The following is a 19,133-nucleotide window of genomic DNA, read 5'->3' as shown; positions in this document are numbered from 1 at the left end:
ATATGTTCAGTAATTGAATCAGTTATGTATGGTTTATTAGGTAAATGATAGGATCTTCTTTACTTATGTTTCCATTATTATATATTTATGTATTGTGATAAGCACCAGCATTTAATGGTCAAGTATGCATGTGATATGTACTACTCCGGTCGATGAATTGCGTTACCATATATTAATTAGTTGCATATAATTCAAGGTTACAATCGTGTGTGCTTACATTGCGTTATGTTATCGTTGTGGTAATTTAAGCGGAAAAATGTACGTTGATTTTCTTAAAATATGTTTGTTTCTCTATTTAATATATTTCATGTAAGAAAAAACGAATACACTTAGTAGCTTTATACATTTTTATAATAAACAAACAATTACAAACGAAGCCTCAATTAACATTACATACTAGATTTTGCAGTACACCAACTTACATGGCATGGCATGGAGATTTATGAAGAGTAATGTCCCTCAAATGCGGTTGTATTTTCCCTTTGTTTTGAAAACAAACATTGTTGTCGACATATTGTACCTTTGTTTCTTACAGAAGAAGTTACATAAAGAGTAGATCACTATAACGTACTTGTTAACAGCTGTATTCTATTCATTCCTTCATCTTTTTATCAGTAAACATTGCTATATAAGACTAGGAAAAATAACCGCACACATTAACACTGATTAACGTCTTCCGTAAACACCAATCAAAATTGTTCTGCATTAATGATTGCTTAAATTGTCTCCAGCTTCCAAATAAGGTAATAGGCGGTAATTCAGCAAGTGTGAGAATTATAGTCAGCGTATAAATATTAAATTAAAACCGGCTTTACCAAGGACTCAGAGGTAAGGTTTTATATGATCTAGAAATAACAGGTTATTGCCACAAACAAGAATATATGGCAGACTGCTTTATAAATGATATGAGTCGCGTTCTGTGAAAACTGGGCATAACGCATGTGCGTAAAGTGTCGTCCCAGAGTATCCTGTACAGTCCGCACAGGCTAAGCTGGGACGGCACTTTCCGCTTAAACTAGATTTTCTGTTAAAAGGGACTACCTTTTAACGAAAAATATCATTAAAGCGGAAAGTATAACGTTCCATTTTATTTATATTTTCTCTCTGATAGGCGTTTCTTGTTTGATTTAATTATTTTTAATTTGTTTAGCAGTCACATAAACAACCAAGCTATGTAATATGAAATTTTTACACCCATTATTGCTGCTTCTTCCTGTATTTGCGCGATGATTATCTGAGATATTAACTCTATGATTCTACATTCTCAAATCTTTTATATAAAGAAGGAATGTAGTTGACAATTGTTAATAGTTTTATTTGATCGTTCGTCAAAAAGTTGTAATTCTGTTACTCTTGTATCTTCAATGCAATTGAGTAATTAAATAGTAATTAAATTGAATGCGTTTTAATTCCCTTTTATTATTGTTTAATTTGAGTTACAATGCTATGACGTTAAATTTTATTTACACTTGAATGTATTATGAATATTGCTGGGCCAAGTGTGAGGTTGAGCGCTCTATAACCAGGTTTAAACCCCCAATGCTTTGCATTGACCGTTCCAAGGCGGTGACCCCAGCTTTATTCATATTTTGTGTTTATGTTGGTTTGTATTGTGCTGTATTGTGCTGTTTTGTACTGTTTGGGCAATCGGTCACTTGCCTTAAATAAAGGACCAACTAATTGTTTTTAATGAAAATTCAATACTGCTCCAGCAGCTGGAGTTTCACTTCTTTATATTGGATCTTGAACCCAAAGTCCTAGAGCGTTACGAGGCTACCAAGAAGGCGGACAATGATGAGGTTTCTCTGAAGAAGATAGGGCTACTTATTGACACTCAGTATGGTTTTTTGGCAGCCTCACCAGATTCTGGTTTTATACAAAATGGTAACCTAGTAGGTTTGGTAGAAGTCAAGACCAAGATTGGTGACAAGTGGAGCAAGAAGTCAATTGCTGACAGTGCTAAAGACTCTGGTTACCCTTTAAAATGTATTTCCAGCAATGACGGAACCACACATTTCATGCTGAAAGAGTCAAATCCCTGGTATCACCAAATACAACTGCAGCTATTTGTGTGCAGGTCATTTGCTTAGTTTTGTGACCTTGTTATTTTCCATGTTGAATGTGGCGATTTTATTTGCTTGAGGACAGTGATCATGATTGGGTCAGAAAACATGTAGGAAAACTGGAGCAATTTTTTGATACACATATGGCTCCAGAAATAATTGAAAACCATAAAGCAGTAGTTTAAGTTGTAAGTTTATTTGGTATTTTTCATTGTAAAGATGCTAGAGGCACTTTGATCATGAAACTTCATAGGTACATTAATCATGACTGGCAGATGACCCCTATTGATTTTCAGGTCACTAGGTCAAAGGTCACAGTGACCCGAAACAGTAAAATGGTTTCTGGATGATAAGTACATTGATCATGACTGACAGATGACCTTTTGATTTTCAGGTCACAGGTCAGGGTCACATTGACCTGAAGCAGTAAAAGGGTATGAACGTATTCACACAATTGCTGCCACTACAACTGACACCCCATTTAGGGGGGGGGGCATACGTGTTTTACAAACAGCCCTTGTTGAAAATTAGTATAAAGGTAAAAAGCATGCTCGTATTGTCCAGTTTGTGATGGATAGCCCCTGCTCAATCTCCTACAACAAACCATTCGGCTTCTTAGTTCAGTGGGAAGGCATATTTGTTAAAAATTCTACATGGAAGAAAATGGTTCAAAATGACTGCACAAGTGGCCTGGTGACATTATTTTCAGTGATCATTAAAGCCTTGTACATGATTTCCATGCAGGGGATTAATTTAAGTAAATAATAGAGTAAATACCATTATGAACAAAAGTAATGTATAATAATATTAGTTTTCTTGTTTAAAAAAATGTTTATTGCGACTGAAAATAAATCTTTGTAAATGTTACTTGTATTTTTATTTTACCTTCAAATCACAAGCTTGAATCAACAATTTCTACAAGTCTATATCACACAGTGTCTATGTTATCACTTATAACAAACTGGTCAGGCTTATCTGGAATACCTAATAAAAGTACAGACATGGCCTTAAACATAAATCATAGTTGTACTTCTTTGAGGTTTTTCTCTAACAACATGTCCTCATCCTCAATTTGCTCGTCTACTGTCTCTGTACTTTGTGTGTTTCTGACCAGAGGATCAAGGTTGGCTAAAAATCCACACACAAAACTTATTTCATTCATAATTGACAAATACAATACTGGAATTTTCTTTTGCTTAAGAAATGTAAAATAGCTCAAACGAGCATTGAAATTTTCTACAACAATTCTTGATCTAGCAATAAGCCTTCCAGATTCACGATCAGTAGTGTCAAATTGTTTCATCTGTTTTGTAAGAAATTGAGGACTATATAATTTGATGTCGTTACCTTGAATGCAATCTTTTAACAGAAAGCCTTCATCAACCATGAGTCCGTCATGTGGCTTCAACCTAGTAGACAAATCACTTTGAGCAAATATTTCTTTATCCGAACTATTGCCTCCATAGGCATCTGACCAGTGAATAAGTGCACCATTTGGGGCTGTGCTGTACATAACCTTAACAGTGTGACAGTTCTTATAATTACGAAAGAGTTGCTTTCCTGGCAACGGTGCTCTTGGAACTTGAGTACTAAACTCAACACAGTCAGATATTGAAACTAAATCTGGAAAGTGTTGCTTTGTAGCAGTTGGCATGTGTTTGTGTACATTTTCATGAGACGGTCAAATCTTTATTATTTTGAACTTCTTGTACATTCTCTTTATCCAAAATTTAAAAATCTCTGAGATACGCCCAGTTGAAATGTGAAACTTAGAAGACAAAACAGAATCTACAGGGTTTCTTTTCAGTTTGTACAGAACAAGCAATAACTGATTTTCAGTAGATATATGAGAAAACAGTTTTGAAGGATTATCACTATGAGTTTGAATAGTGCATAAGCTGTCTGAACATTTTTTGAAATTATGTATTTGTGAAGAATTTCAAAAAGTTTATAATTTTCAATTCCCGTGATTTTTTTCAATTCTTTATCACTTGATTCCAATAATTCAATTTTCTCTAAACATGCCTGAACACTTTTATCTTCAGTTTCAATAACTGTCTGTGTGAAAGTTGATTTTTTAACCACAAAATTTTGAGACGGTATTGGTGTCTGTACATATTTCGACAGTGTGAGATCTGTGTTGGAAAATGTTGTCCGTCTACCTTTTGGAGTCATTTGTGTTTGTCCTGAAGTTGGAGGAGTTTTCTGAAGAGCCATATTTCGCATTCCCTTAGGTTTCTTCAGTGTAACCTGAGACTCCATTTCTCTGAAAAGCTTTCTTTTTGGCCGTACAGGCGACGCAGTACTTGCAACTTCCTCTGGAGCTAAGGAAACAATCGAAAGATAATACACTTAATAAAGAAAATTATGGGTATAAAAGTATAAAATTCATTTGGCTGTATAATGTTTCCATTTGCCATATTGGGTGAAAAAATATGCAGTTACAAGCCCTTACAGGGAGAGGGGTTTACTGACCACTAACTTGAACAAGCCAATAGGCTGCCTGAACATCTCCCCGAATGACTAAATTCGTACTGTGACATATGTACTAGCCCGCTGTTTTGAATTTCTTTATTGGACAGAGAATTTATGCGCAAAATGTCACTGGGTGAAAAGGTCAATGCCTGACCGTGGGATACACACCGAGCAGATGCGAGCTAACCTGCTGACACCTTGAATTACTTAAATCTTTTAAGACAGACATTTTAAAAAGAATTCTTAATTTATTGTGAAATATATCTTATGAACAGTAAATTGAAGTACAAACCTGTGACGGAACAATCAGGTAGATTCATCTGATTATCATTTCTCATTTGCGAGGATGATTGACCTAAAATATTATTGATGCTTTGTTTTAACTATCTACATAATAAGTTTGTAATAAAATCTCAAAGCGCGATTATTTTTGAAGCAAAAATTGCAACCAAGAAATATATTTACAGCACAACACAACTCCCTGGCATCAATCAGATTGCAATATTTCAAATATATAGTAGCACATTAGCTTTGATGAATCATCTGTTAACACATTTAATACCTCCATAAATCGGCTGTTCTACAAAGGCATAGGTATATAAAGTGTGAAATTATATAATAGTCTACGGACTTGTACATTTACCATTTAAACTGTGCTTGTCACTGATAAATAATTGTAAACACCTGAGTTGTTTACAGCTTATTAGTGATCATTTCCAAAAATAAATTGGTCAATCAGTTTATGATCTCACAAGGTTTTAAATAATTTATAAGGAAATAAATGTATTGTCATTGTAATAAATACACAGTCACTCAGAGCATTCTTTATTGTCATATTTTACTGACAATTCACTTTTATCACGGGAAATAAGTTCTTTTGAATTATTTAGTTAAAAATACAGACCGGTATTGCTACTTTGTGTTGAATAAATTTGGTCACTCTCCTCAGAACCCGAGTATGAGGTTGGGCTGGCTTGTGAAGACTCTAAAATAATTCAACAAGTTTATAAATAAAAGATTTAAATGCATAATAAACCATTATGGGTAGACGCTGAATAAATCTAAACGCATATGATAAATTAGTGTTTACAATTATTGAGTGGCTAATCAGATCGCAGTATTTCAAACAAACGGTAACAAATTAATTTTATTACATCAGCTCAATAAACTGTTCAATCTATTAACAGTTTTTTCATTAGTTTAACAAATTGAATACCTCCGTCAGTGGTTAATTGACTTTTTTACAAGGTACCTGTGCTGGTCACTTATTAATAATTTTAAACACTGAGTCGGTTAAAGCTTATAGGTGAGCTTTTACACACAAAAAATGGTCCAGCCAATGTTGACCAATTTATTTGTGTAAATACTCACAAATAAACTTTAAATATAAGCGACTTTAGTGAAAATTGGATCCTTTACAAGCACTGAGTGAAACCAAGAAACAACAATATAATATTATCTATAGCCGACCCAGTCTGATTGGGTCTGTTTGTGAGTGATAATGGAAAGTGCAACACCACTCATGTCCACTACCACCCGCTTATATGCCAGATTATAATTTTAAATATAATCAAATTACTTACCTGTACTAGTACCACTTGTTGTTGTACTTGTTGAAGCAGTCGCAACAGTATTCACGTTCAGAAGGATTTCAGCTGCTAATCTTCTCTCGTAAACTAAAATTAATAAGATTTAATTAAATAATAATGTTGTCATAACATGGCAATCATTACTTCCAGTAACCAAAGCAGACGCTCAATCAGTCTGGATTTGAGTTCATAGGCAATCAATTCATTTTTGACAACTGACCTTGCGGTAATATAGAAAAAACAGTAAAATTGCTACTAACGAGTGTGGTACGAAACATTTTGGGTACTAAAAACACAAAAACAATTGACGAAGATAAAACACAAATAATTAACAAATCTGCGAACACATGCGTGTTGTTTATCATATAAACTGTAATGTTGTGCCGGTGCCCGGTCTACAAAATGCGCACATACCTCGTGATTGGGAACCAGCGACAAATCGGTATAGTGCATGCTGGGTAGCACGAGTTTGTACGGTCTCTTGTGCACGGGTGATTGATGCGAGTGGACGTGTTTTCCCTAGCTGAGTAATTGAACACATATTTCTCTGTAGGGCCATTCCCAGAAGGTATAAGTTCCATGCTGTGCCGTGCAACCGACGAGCCGACGAGACGAGCCGAGCCGACGAGTTCCCTCGAAGACGACGAGGACGATTGGTGCCATCCTGACGAGCATTCCAGTTGATGCCCATGTGAGTAGTTTAGTATCTTGTCGTTGCTAGTAATTGCTGTAGTAGTTGTTGACGAACCCCACAAAGAGCTAACCGTGAAAACACTACAATGGCGCCCAACGTGGGGCTCAGTGAAAATTGTGTTTAACGGTTAGGCTTTTTGAGCATTTCTATAACTTTTTTGCAAATAAATCGGCATCGTGAAATTTAGTTCGGACCGTCGCATCGAATTTAATTTAAAGTTCTGTGTTCGTTTCAAACGTTATTTTTGCTATAAAGTTGCACGCAGTGTTCGTCTATTTTTAGACGTGTGTAAAAAACAGACGGCATCATAGTATTTTTTCCATTGTTCGCATTCGCCGGCCGTGTGATCAGTAGGCACGACATTTGTAAAAAAAAAATAAACGTGATTGTCCAATGCTGTTTGTAACAGTTTCATTGCTTGTGTTATCAACGGACGGCCACGTGTTTTTTTTATTTGGCAATTTTCCCGTTATTAGTTGGCGCGTATTCTGTGCGCAGCAGTTCATGAAAAACGTGTTTGGTTGACTGTTGTATATAGCAGTGTAAATTGCTGATATATCGGTAACTAAAGTCCGAGGAAATGGAAGTTTACACGCACGAGTTTTGTCCTTGGCAATTCTTTTTATAGCAGTGCTTTTGCGAATGTAAACTGGGTCCCGGGAAATTGGTGCTTAACTACAAGTTAAAGCGGCGTGTTTTTTATTTGCAGTTTTATTGATTATTTATAGAAAAAACAGCGATAGCGATTTTATTAATTGGTAATTATTGGGCAATTTAGTTTTAATTGTGTAGGCTAATTGCCATTTTTATTTAGGTATTAATTTTAATTAAGTTAATTGTAATTTAAATGAGTAGACTCCGCGAGGCCCAGGAAAAGGTAAAGGCCGAGCTGGCCGCCCAGATATCAAACTTGGAGGTGGAGATTACGGCTTGCTGGGTGGAGCTCCAGGTTAGGTGGCTGTAAGAAGCCGTCAGTGCGCTGCCGACAGTGCAAGATGTCGTCCGTGACATTGGGGTGTGCATGGACGAGAGCACTGTAGGAGGCAACGATGAGACTGGCCGCGTCGGTGATGTAGTTCCGTTGGTGCTGCCGACAGTACAAAGAGTCGTCCGTGACATTGGGGTGTTCACCGACGATAGTACTCAAGGAGGCAACGATGAGACTGGGCGCGTCGGTGATGTAGTTCCGTTGGTGCTGCCGACAGTACAAAGAGTCGTCCGTGACACTGGGGTGTTCACCGACGATAGTACTCAAGGAGACAACGATGAGATTGGCTGCGTCGATGATGCGGTTCCATTGGCGCTACCAACAGTTCGCAAAGTTGTCCGTCACCTTGGGGTGTGTACCGACATAAGCACTGAAGGAGGCAACGGTGAGACTGTCGGCGTCGATGGCAGAGAAGACAAGTTCACCGAAGGCGTCGATGACGCGGTTCCGTTGGCGCTACCAACAGTTCGCGAAGTTGTCCGTCACATTGGTGTGTGTACCGACATAAGCACTGAAGGAGACCATGGGTATTATGTGTGCGTGGATGCGTTTCGCGTGCAACGGGTGGCGGTCCAGTCTGCGGAAGCAGCCAGCCGAGAGGCGGCGAGAAAATTGGCGACTAACAGGGCCGACCAGGTGGCGGCCAGAGTGTCCCAGGGAGTGGCGATTCGCCAGGCAGTGGGAGAGATGGCCAAACCGGCCACTGGAGATAAGGCAAAACCGACCGTCGGACATGTGGATCCGCCTGGTGTCACCGCGGCAGACCGCCGGAACAGTGCGTCCGGTTGTTGTATCACCGCGACAGACCGTCTGTGCAACGCGTCCGGTTATGGCGTTACATCGGAAAAACGCACGAAGAGTGCGACCGGATACGGAGTCGCCGCGGGTGACCGCCGATGGGGCGGCGCATCCGAATACCGAGTTGCCCCAAACGAAAGCCGGGAGGATGAACCTCGAAGACCATGTAGGCGTGGTTCTAAAGGGTGGCGACCCTCTAGTTCTCGCCGCTTGGAGCGGTCCCAGCGTTGGAAATTAGGTTGGCGACCAGAGAGTCTAACTTCCAAAATCTGTACCGCCTTAAATTGTAAATGGCGAGGTTAATTGTTAGTAAAACTAGGAAAACAATGCAAAATACAATATTCCCCCAATTTAAAAAAAATACAGTTAAGTTGAAGTCACATTCTATTCGCGGTATTGATAAAGTATTACGGTATACGCGGAGTATAAAAGTAATAGTTCTCTTAAACATTTTGATCATAATAAGCATGTGGAATTGAAACACATTCTAATGCTTAGCCGGCCATAGCTGTCATTGAACAAGAAAACCAATCCCCTACATGTACAAGTAATATCATATTCCTTACATTTTATCCCAAAATACAAAGAAAACCATGAGCAAATAATTGTCCTGTGCAATACCCACCTGGATTGAGCTGATTATTATCTAGATATCATTTATGCAGGTGACACAAGTTAGATAATGATAACACTTAAGATGTATTGCTATCATTATGATCAATGATTATTAAATAATATTACTTTCCAATAATGGATATTAACTGATTGGGTATAGAATAGGTAAGTAATAGGTATTATCGAAATATACATAATAGTCTAGTCATCAATTCAAACAAAAATAATCATGAAATTTGCTTGATCGTCAATGCAAACAAAAATAATCATGAAATTTGCTTGTGTTAAGACATATTCAATGTTGTTGTTTTTTTTTTTTGGAAATATTGCATTTTTACAATTTAAAGCCAACTCTATGATTGGTTGTAGTAGTATTTGTTATAAAAGTAGATTTGAATTAGGATTGTTGTATCAAAATGATTTTTATAGTAAGGGTATACTCTAGTAGTAACACTAAAAGCAGCAGCAGTAGTAATAGTAGTAGTAGTAGTAGTAGTAGTAGTAGTAGTAGTAGTAGCAGTAGTAGTAGTAGTAGTAGTAGTAGTAGTAGTAGTAGTAGTAGTAGTAGTAGTAAAAGTTGTTGCTATAGTAGTAGTTACTATAGTTGTAGTTATAGTAAAAGCATAGTTCATATGAAACTAAGTTCTAGAGTAATGTTGAAAATTTTAATGGACGAATGAAGACAAAGTTCATTAAATGAATTCATTAATAAATGATTGATGATTGTTTCCTGGGAGATATATTTTATATCATAATATTATGCCCAAATACTTAATAAGAACTCCACATATACTACCTCCATACAATAAATGAATATTACCTAAAGTACGCGGAGTATAAAAGTAATAGTTCTCTTAAACATTTTGATTAATTTGATTAGATTGTTTTGAATATATATGTCCTATTGTCTCAGTTTAAGCCCAGTCTTTTATTGCAATATTGATGGAACTATAAAATTAAAATTAATCTGAGCAGTGCTCTGCGAAATGGGGGTTTAATGAATAGGCATAAAGGTCCCAAATTATCTTGTGCCGTCCGCGCTTAACTTCCTGTAATTTTTGTATTACCGCGCTAAGAAGTGCTTTGCACAGTCACGGATGTGTTTGATTATTTCCCGTGAAGTCTGTTGTGTTTTTTTTCCTTATGGTCAGGTGTGACATTTTCGGACATTGTTGGACGACCGCTGTCACACCGCACCATCGGATGTGGTAACTACGTAGATGGTGAATAGGAACCCGGTTTCCCCTGCAATATCCCAGTCTTGGCACCTCCGTCACCTTTTATCCTTCCATGTTAAGATTTGTGAGTCGATCTAACTTCAATCACTTCGTCATTGCTGTATCATGTCATTTATTTCCGTAATTTTCTATAAATGAATTTCTTTTCTACCAACCATATGCCGAGCAATGTCGTAGAATTTTGTCGCATGAGTTTGTTTTTTATAGGTGACAGTGCTTGACGACCACTGTCACACTCAATACTGTTGGCCGGAAGGGTATTTCCCGGAGTTGTTCTTTTAAAAATATTTGCAGGTCTTTTTAAATTTGTGTGTGACCGTGCTTAACGGCAACTGTCTCTAGCGTCACTTTGATTTTTTGAATGGCCGGAGATGTTTCCCGGTGCATGTACACTTTTATTTTGTTTTTATTTTTGTAAAGTACATTATTTCTCAGTGTGATCTCCACATTCTAATACATAAGTGACTGTACTTGTTGGACGAAAGCCAACAAGAATTTTTTTTCTTGATTAAGCAATTGTCGGACGATAGCCGATAATAATGTTTTTTTTTTAATTAACTAATGTGATGGAAATTTTCTTATGCAAGAAACATATTGGTCACTAACCGCTAGAATGCAGCGGTCTGTATTTACCCTGCTAGGCGAATGCACTCCTGTGCCTGCGGGAGGGGGATCATGGTCCCATTTGAGTCTCTGTCTCTTCTGCCTTGGGTGCGACCGTAGGGCGGCGGCCCAAGAGGAGAAAGTGGGAGGAATGTAGTGGGTACAATAGTTTTATTTTAGTTGTCTTTTCCTCCATATAATGTCAATGATTATGTTGCAAAATGTACGTTCTCTATATAAAATTAAAAGCAATTATATGTATTATTTGGACAAAAATAAGATTATTTTTATTCTTATATTTTTAACCTTTTTGTCACTTAGATATTATTTTAACGCATTTGTAGTACCTTAGAAAGTTACATTTCTTGTGATTTTTATTTTAATATAACCAAGAGGATTTTTATTACCTTAGAAAGTTAAATTTCTTGTGATTTTTATTTTAATATAACCAAGAGGATTTTTATTTATATTATGCAGTCACATGCAGAGGGCGTAGGCCTTCTCATTTGGGCTGCGAGGGGATGTATTTGTATGATATTTTATGATTTTATTTGATAAGTTATTTTATTTGTTAAAATTTGTGAAAATGGATTGTAAGGTGGGTGCTCCTGTCCATTCATTGTGTAGACAAGTAAAGGACAGGAGTAACCTGACCTTGTTTTTTAGAATATTGAATCAAAAAGCTTTGATAAGGCACCTGAATTGATTTTTATATTAATACACTCGAGTTTAGAGGCATATTGAGACACTTGAGTCAATGGTGTGTTATTTTTGTTGGTACGGACCGGTTTGTTTAAATTATAAATATATACAGGATGACCTGTCGCTGGATTTTAAACATTTGTTTTTGTGTAGCGTTTTAATAATTATATTACAGGCCAATGGATACTGACGTTTAATGGAGATGCTTTAACTTTAGTTGTGGTTTATTGCAGGCGTTGCGCCAAAAGAGAGGTCGGACGAAAGCCATACCTGACTTAGGGAGTTAGGTCAAGATGCTTACCCAAGGGGCACTATTACTTCATCGGTAGCGCCGGTACGATTCCTTCGCTGTGTGGCGTCGTCCCAAAAGGACAAAATGGGGAGGAGTGTTGTGCCGGTGCCCGGTCTACAAAATGCGCACATACCTCGTGATTGGGAACCAGCGACAAATCGGTATAGTGCATGCTGGGTAGCACGAGTTTGTACGGTCTCTTGTGCACGGGTGATTGATGCGAGTGGACGTGTTTTCCCTAGCTTAGTAATTGAACACATATTTCTCTGGAGGGCCATTCCCAGGAGGTATAAAAGGTATAAGTTCCATTCTGTGACGTGCAACCGACGAGCCGACGAGACGAGCCGAGCCGACGAGTTCCCTCGAAGACGACGAGGATGATTGGTGCCATCCTGACGAGCATTCCAGTTGATGCCCATGTGAGTAGTTTAGTATCTTGTCGTTGCTAGTAATTGCTGTAGTAGTTGTTGACGAACCCCACAAAGAGCTAACCGTGAAAACACTACAGTAATTACAAACCGGGAATGCCTTTTGTTGGCAGAAATGGCTCGCCAGGCCGACGTGCAGTCGGGAAATGTGCTGAGCAAATTCGCCAGTTTTTCAATCGCGAAAATGTCACTTCCGAGATCTCTTCCTGCGTCATTCCTGCTCGTAACAGCCATTCCCTGCAGTTCTTCATATCCTTGATTGGTAATCGGTGCAATTTAACATCTTTTACGCTACCAAATACGTTTTTGCATCCTTTCACTAAGCACGAGGTCGGCTTTTTCTTGCCGACTTCACCTATTACGATCAAATGTCCACCATATTCCGTCGCAGTATTGTGGTTTTTGTAACTATTAATAGTATATGACTACATTATTTTGTACATGTATCTACCAGCATTTGATTGGTCAGTCGATATTTGTTCGGAACCTTAATCGCGGCTTTCCGAGGAATTCCGTTGGAATTCGGTATGAAATGGGCTATGTGGTAATAATGGCATAGGTTGAGTGTTCATATTAACTTTCTAAGTACTGAATGGTTGGATATTTCTTGTTAATAAAAGATGAAAAGTATCTACAATGGAATCTTGCTCCTTGTAGTCATAACATCTTAGAAAAATAGTAAATGATTTAGTATATGGATGAAATATTTGAACAGGTTCTAAAGACTTCAAATTCCCATATGGGGCGACACTTTACGCACATGCATTTGACCCCCTTTTTCAGAGCGCGGCCCGTTTTTATATAGCGTCACTGAACGCTGCCATTGTTAGTTTACCTACATTTCGTTCACCTATGTTGTTAATCTGACGGCAATGCGATATTGGCATACAATGTTTGACTATTTGATTACGCTATATTGTGATTCAGATACGTTGAATAGGTGTCAATAACGTCCTTATTTATGTGTCATATGGAGGTTCGAACACAAGACATCCAGATTGCTAACTGGACACACTATCAATGATCTGAGCGCGATAAATAGCTATTTAAATATGAGACTCTAATAGTTCCAAACCTTGAATTGAATGTGGATAGGATCATACCTGGTTAATTACGAAATATCACATTTGAAGTGCTTCGTATAATTTGTAGAATTACAGTATTGCGAGATCAAAAGTAGCTGCAAAGGAATCATTGTTGAGTGGTTGAGAAGCATACGAGACCTAGACGTAATAACTGATTGAGGCTATACACGAATGTCCAAAACAAGTTCAAGTGTTATGCGAATTATAAAATCACGTTCGCTTATGTTTTAGCGCAATGATAAATGATGTTTTGACAACATACCTCTTTCCCTTCAAGACACACTGAATTTATAGACCCACATGTGTCGCTGTTTAATATTGCTAAATATCAAGATAATTGTTCTCTACATGTCGTATTATCGAGTGAATTTACTATAACTAGTTTATTTGATTTGAAATAAAATTAAGGCTTAACTCCTCTGACCGTTAATCAGTTGAACTCAGCAAGAAGAAGTCAAGATATATTGATTATACTTGTAATAGTAAGTGTGTTATAACATCAAACATAAAATAATATTTTAAATAAAAAAAATGCCTTCTTTTCATAAAGCAATTGTCATGGGTTTGGGACCTCATACGTCGTTTTGAGCCAAAGTGGCAGTGTTTCAATAGTATAATTTAAACCCGCCATACATTGGAGCTAGTCATCTATATACAAACATTATTTTGCAATTCAGAGTAGATTTGATGCACCTTATTTAGTACTGGTGTGTTATTTTCTACAGTCTAAATGTATTGTATCTTTATATTTCCCAAGTTACATACACTGAAATAAATAACATAGAATATAACATTTGTATCGTTTAAATTGATGAATACTTAGTAAACACGTATGCTTAAGAAGTCAATGTAATGCCAATGGTTTTACTACGTAATGTCTTAATCAAGGATCGACACGAGCTTTTATAATATTGACGTGCATGCCAGATATTCATTCGCGAAACTGATTATGAACGCAAATTGAATATTACACAATATATTGAATAATGTCATTCTAAACGCGTTAAAAAAACTTGAGTGTTATAAGAGCGCAATATTAATTCATGCTTGGGACGCTGCTAGACCTCTTCAAACCAGTTGTTTTGTAGTGTGATTCGATGGAATAATTAAATTCACAACTAGACGAATGTTGTCTATGCTGCTTAATCTTTAACACAACCGCTTTCCAAAGTCCACAATATTCTTATCAACAAAATACATGCGAGGCCCTAACGGCCCCGCAGCAACAAGCAATTATATGTCATATATATCCGCCTACCTGGCTGTATATTGTTTGAATTATGGAAGTGAATAAATCGATATTCATTGAAACACTATATTGTAACGTGTGCAACATTGACGACAAGGACGTGTGCAAAGGAACGTGTCCACGGGTAACAACGGGAAATAAAAACAATATAACGATATATGACGAGAGCACATGGAATCATCCGATGTCTTACCGCTAATAATGAAATGCGCAAATCATTAGACTGCGACCCTCTTAATAATTAAACACGGAGTGGCAAACACTATTCGACGTTATATTATAAGAGCGACGAACTCATATCTGAAAGTTATGAAAGGCCTATCACGGTTTACGTCTTGCATGTTGTTTGAATATTTTAGCAAAATTGGGTCATAGCGTTTAAATAATGACGTCAAATAATACTTTATTTCACGAACTAACTATGTATGTGTTATTGTATTTGCTTAACGTTACGGTTTACTGGACTTTGTTGCTGCGATAAGAAACAGCACGTTTTATCTACTGGTTACTAAGAAATGCACCTCCCTAAATGGTTGTGTATGAGAAAACATTACAACTTATAATTTGGAAGAATAAAGTCCGAAAGATATAATAGATGCTGCTAGCGCTGTGAGGCTCGATATGTTTAACAGTAAGGCTTGGGGCAAGTTTGACGTTCATGGAATGAAATACAATTAAGGCAGCAAAGTGGGTAACTAAACAAATGACCAATTATGTTATTTAACGCCTATAATACAAATAATTGCGAATGCTGTATAACACTGAAAGCAGGTTATAACAGATGAAAACGTATTTATTGTTATAGCAAGTGTATGTAACAACAACAGTACGTAGCTCGCTTACATTTGTATATGACCGTAAACTAGAAAAAAACTCTCCATTGTGCTCGGTAAACACGTATACAGTTTATTTTTTGATAATGAAGACACAAGACCAACAATAAACATAATAATTAAAAATACATTTTATTGGCTCAAAATATCGAAATAGTTTAAAGCAAAATCGTGTAAATGATGCATTTTGTTACGTATACAATAAGCTAAAGCATTGCCTAAGTGCACGAAAATATAAAATCACAATATGAGATGAAGTATTCCATGCAATGTTTTATGTTTTAATTTATAGTATTATTTATGAGGGCTTTAAGAGCATACGTCACACATTTTGGCTTTATGAAGAATAACAAAAATAGTAAAAGCTACATCTGGCTAACGCAGGTATTGACAAATAAAAGAAGCAAAATTGTTTAATAGTAGGCGTTTTAACAGATTTTAGCATTATGCCATTTATTTTGAAGATAGATCAACTACGCACTTCATTAACCTCTGATTTAATAGTTGATAATATTTCATATTTGGTTGGTAATTTGGATGACTACATTGGCCACAACAGGTAGCCACTAAACGAAGGGTAATCACTTCCACAAACCTTCGCATCTGCCTTAACGAAACTTCGTACCGATAGTTCATGGGCGTAAACTCGAGCTTGAACATTGCCATTTTTGACGATTTCCGCAGCCAACGCTCGTCCATTCCAGGCCATGATTGACGAAGATACCATATAAATTCCCGATTGTGGAGCAATAAACAAACCATGTAGAGGATAGTAGCCGGATCCGTCGTTTAAAAGAACCCTATCAAACACGAGGTTTTGGTTGATTCCTAAGTGCATTTGTTTTGTGGACATCGTTGCAGAGAACGCTTCTGGCTCTTGAGATCCGATTCTTCGATTGGCTAGAGGTCGCAGCGCTACAGTGAACAGAAAATCATGGAGTCAACTTATGTGTGGAAACAATTCATGAATGCGAATGGTTGGCATTTTTATCTCAAAGTTGTTCGCAATAATCTACATGGTTTTTTAAAAAAAAAAACATCAATAATAACTTAATTACAAATGAAACGCCCACTGAACTCAAGTTCAGAAAAGGACTCAAAATTATACTTTAGTGTGAAATTATACAAACGTCACTGTGACTAAATTAAAAAAATAATCAAAAATAACAATCAAAAATCAATTTTGTACTTTGGTAAGGTGGCATACATGTGTATTTGAATTTTTATATTTATATAGAAATGTGTTCTGTACTTAGGAACGGTGTTGTGCATTACCTCAATGCCACTGTTATCCTAATGGCACATTTTACATACGTTGCCTCTTATAAATGCATAGGCTCATAATAGTATTGCTTTAATCTGCGAAAATTCGCGTGTGCAAGTGCAACATACGAAGATGTTTGAACATGCATTTCAACACGCATTAGAAAGAGTTGACTTCTCAAGCGCTGAGCAAACGTTACTATTTACCCCTAGGAAGGGTATTCCTTACAAAGATTTATATTATATCCAATTAAATGCATATCTTACAGTGTATACACTTTCATTTTTTCGTGAATGGCAACGAATATATTTATCTATATACGATGAATGAACAGGTTAACACTGTATGATATGCATTAATAAAAACAAATATGCAATTGTCATTATTATATTATCTTATATTATATTCTCGTGTATTTACGTCACACCTCTTCAAACAAAATGGCAGTATTGCACGCACGATTTCGCATACATTTACTCTCCTGCGATACAACAGATAGGGGTACATTTTTTTCATAGGCATTTTTTGTGTATCAGAGCTTTAAGTTTTGTTCATTATTTCTACATTGTATTCACCAACAGCAACAACAACTTAAAAACTTACACCCTATGTTCAAGTGAAACTGCTGTACTGTGTTCAGTTATTATAATTAACTAAGTTTGTAAAATATAAAGAAGTTGCCTACAAGCGACAAAATACAATCGAGAGTTTTATAATAAATAATTTGTTTTAAAAAAATACCTGTTTCTTGTAGATGGTTACGTTGACTAAAATGACAAATGCGGTCCAACAATTAGGCATTTTCCTTTTTCAGCTCAACATGCTCTTTCCATAGTTTTACGTTTTGTGTTTCTAAGTTGTTGAGCCTGTCCAATATCGCCTGAAAGTCATATTCAGCATCTGATGCCACGCCCCACACACTGTTTGCTACAACGAGGGCAATGAACTATAAGTTGATGTTCATGTTATTTTGTCGGTGTGCAGTCATGACATAAAATGTATGAAAGGATGTTCTGAATTTATTACTAGAAGTTAAGGACAATTATCAGTCTTTTAATTTATAAACTAACATAGCGAAATTATGCGAACATGTATTCTTTAAAATGCCTTCTGAAGATAACCTTATGCGTATCAGCAGTCCCATATTTAATCAATTAAATGTAAGAGCTGCCTTGCAGTATTTCACATACATGTATGCCATATTATAGAACGTACTTATTTCCTATTGTGTGAACGTACGCAAAAGAACAGGTGGGAAAATCGTGATAGCCCTAAAGAAATAAATGTTCGGTACTTTCGTCTTCAGTGCAGATTTGATAGTATCAGACATTTGAACTATGCTATTTTTATGTTTCTTTATCAGTACATGTGAATTAATTGTACTGAATGTTACATCGATGTATATTTAAAATCGAGTGCATGCGGAAAAAGTCAATTGCACATGCTTAGCTTTACCATAAAATAATTAGATTTATTGCATATGTTACTATATTTAGTAACAAAATTGGCCGTTTTTTCGCGAATAACTCGTGAAAATCTCGGTATTGATCAAGTGTGCAAATAACCGGTTATTGGCACACTCTGCCAAAATCGGTTATATTTAAACTTCCGGTTATCTCGCAGCAACGGCGGATCGTCGGCACGCGTTGACGTTACGTAATTGACGACCGGAGCGTTAAAATGGCGTTTGAACGGGTTTTGGAATCGCTTTTTTCTCAAAACCGGCTTTCCGTACTTTTTCATGCAACTGATAGCGCAATTTATGACGTATGTTGTATGACGTAAGTTCACCGACGAAACACACTAGTTTGAGTTAAACTAAATGGATTTTAAGGACATGTTGGACGTGTTGTTTATTAACAGTAAAATATTTTTTAAATCATCGAACAAATGCAAAACGTATTTCGCATTGCGTGTTTATCGTGCATAATTGTTAACTTCGATAGGAATACGATAAAATATTGTGGTTTATAGTAAGTTTCGATAAAGAGGTGGAATAATAAAAAATGTAAGTGCGACTCGTTTCAATTTCATTGTAATAAAAATTGATTTAAAGTTGTCATTGAGGTAAGCGTGTCGTTTATTTTAATTATGTTTTTATTTCGATATTAATTATTAATTTCGATATACACGATATTAATTATTAATTTCGATATACACGACATATGTATACACGTGATGAACACATGACATGTAATAAACAATCATTATATGGAG

At 36.5% G+C, this 19,133-nt stretch overlaps 1 protein-coding gene and 1 long non-coding RNA gene across 2 annotated transcripts; both read right to left on the bottom strand.

Moving 5' to 3' along the window:
• Positions 1 to 2,933: 2,933 nt before the first annotated feature.
• Positions 2,934 to 7,099, bottom strand: LOC127856562 (uncharacterized). The gene is made up of 5 exons (XM_052392856.1): positions 6,542 to 7,099; positions 6,122 to 6,214; positions 5,443 to 5,523; positions 4,831 to 4,893; positions 2,934 to 4,387 (listed from the first exon to the last, which is right to left on the bottom strand). The coding sequence occupies exons 1-5, from the start codon at positions 6,816 to 6,818 to the stop codon at positions 3,867 to 3,869; spliced, it is 1,035 nt and encodes a 344-aa protein (XP_052248816.1). The 5' UTR covers positions 6,819 to 7,099; the 3' UTR covers positions 2,934 to 3,866.
• An 8,669-nt stretch (positions 7,100 to 15,768) lies between these two features.
• On the bottom strand, positions 15,769 to 18,057 carry LOC127855586 (uncharacterized). Its single transcript, XR_008037596.1, has 2 exons — positions 17,658 to 18,057; positions 15,769 to 16,567 (listed from the first exon to the last, which is right to left on the bottom strand). It is a non-coding gene; the product is annotated as an uncharacterized LOC127855586 (long non-coding RNA).
• Positions 18,058 to 19,133: the final 1,076 nt, after the last annotated feature.

This window comes from Dreissena polymorpha, chromosome 13, assembly GCF_020536995.1.
Source record: "Dreissena polymorpha isolate Duluth1 chromosome 13, UMN_Dpol_1.0, whole genome shotgun sequence".
NCBI lineage: Eukaryota > Metazoa > Mollusca > Bivalvia > Myida > Dreissenidae > Dreissena > Dreissena polymorpha.
Note: the sequence above shows the minus strand (reverse complement) of the source record. Positions and strands in the feature narration are given on the sequence as shown.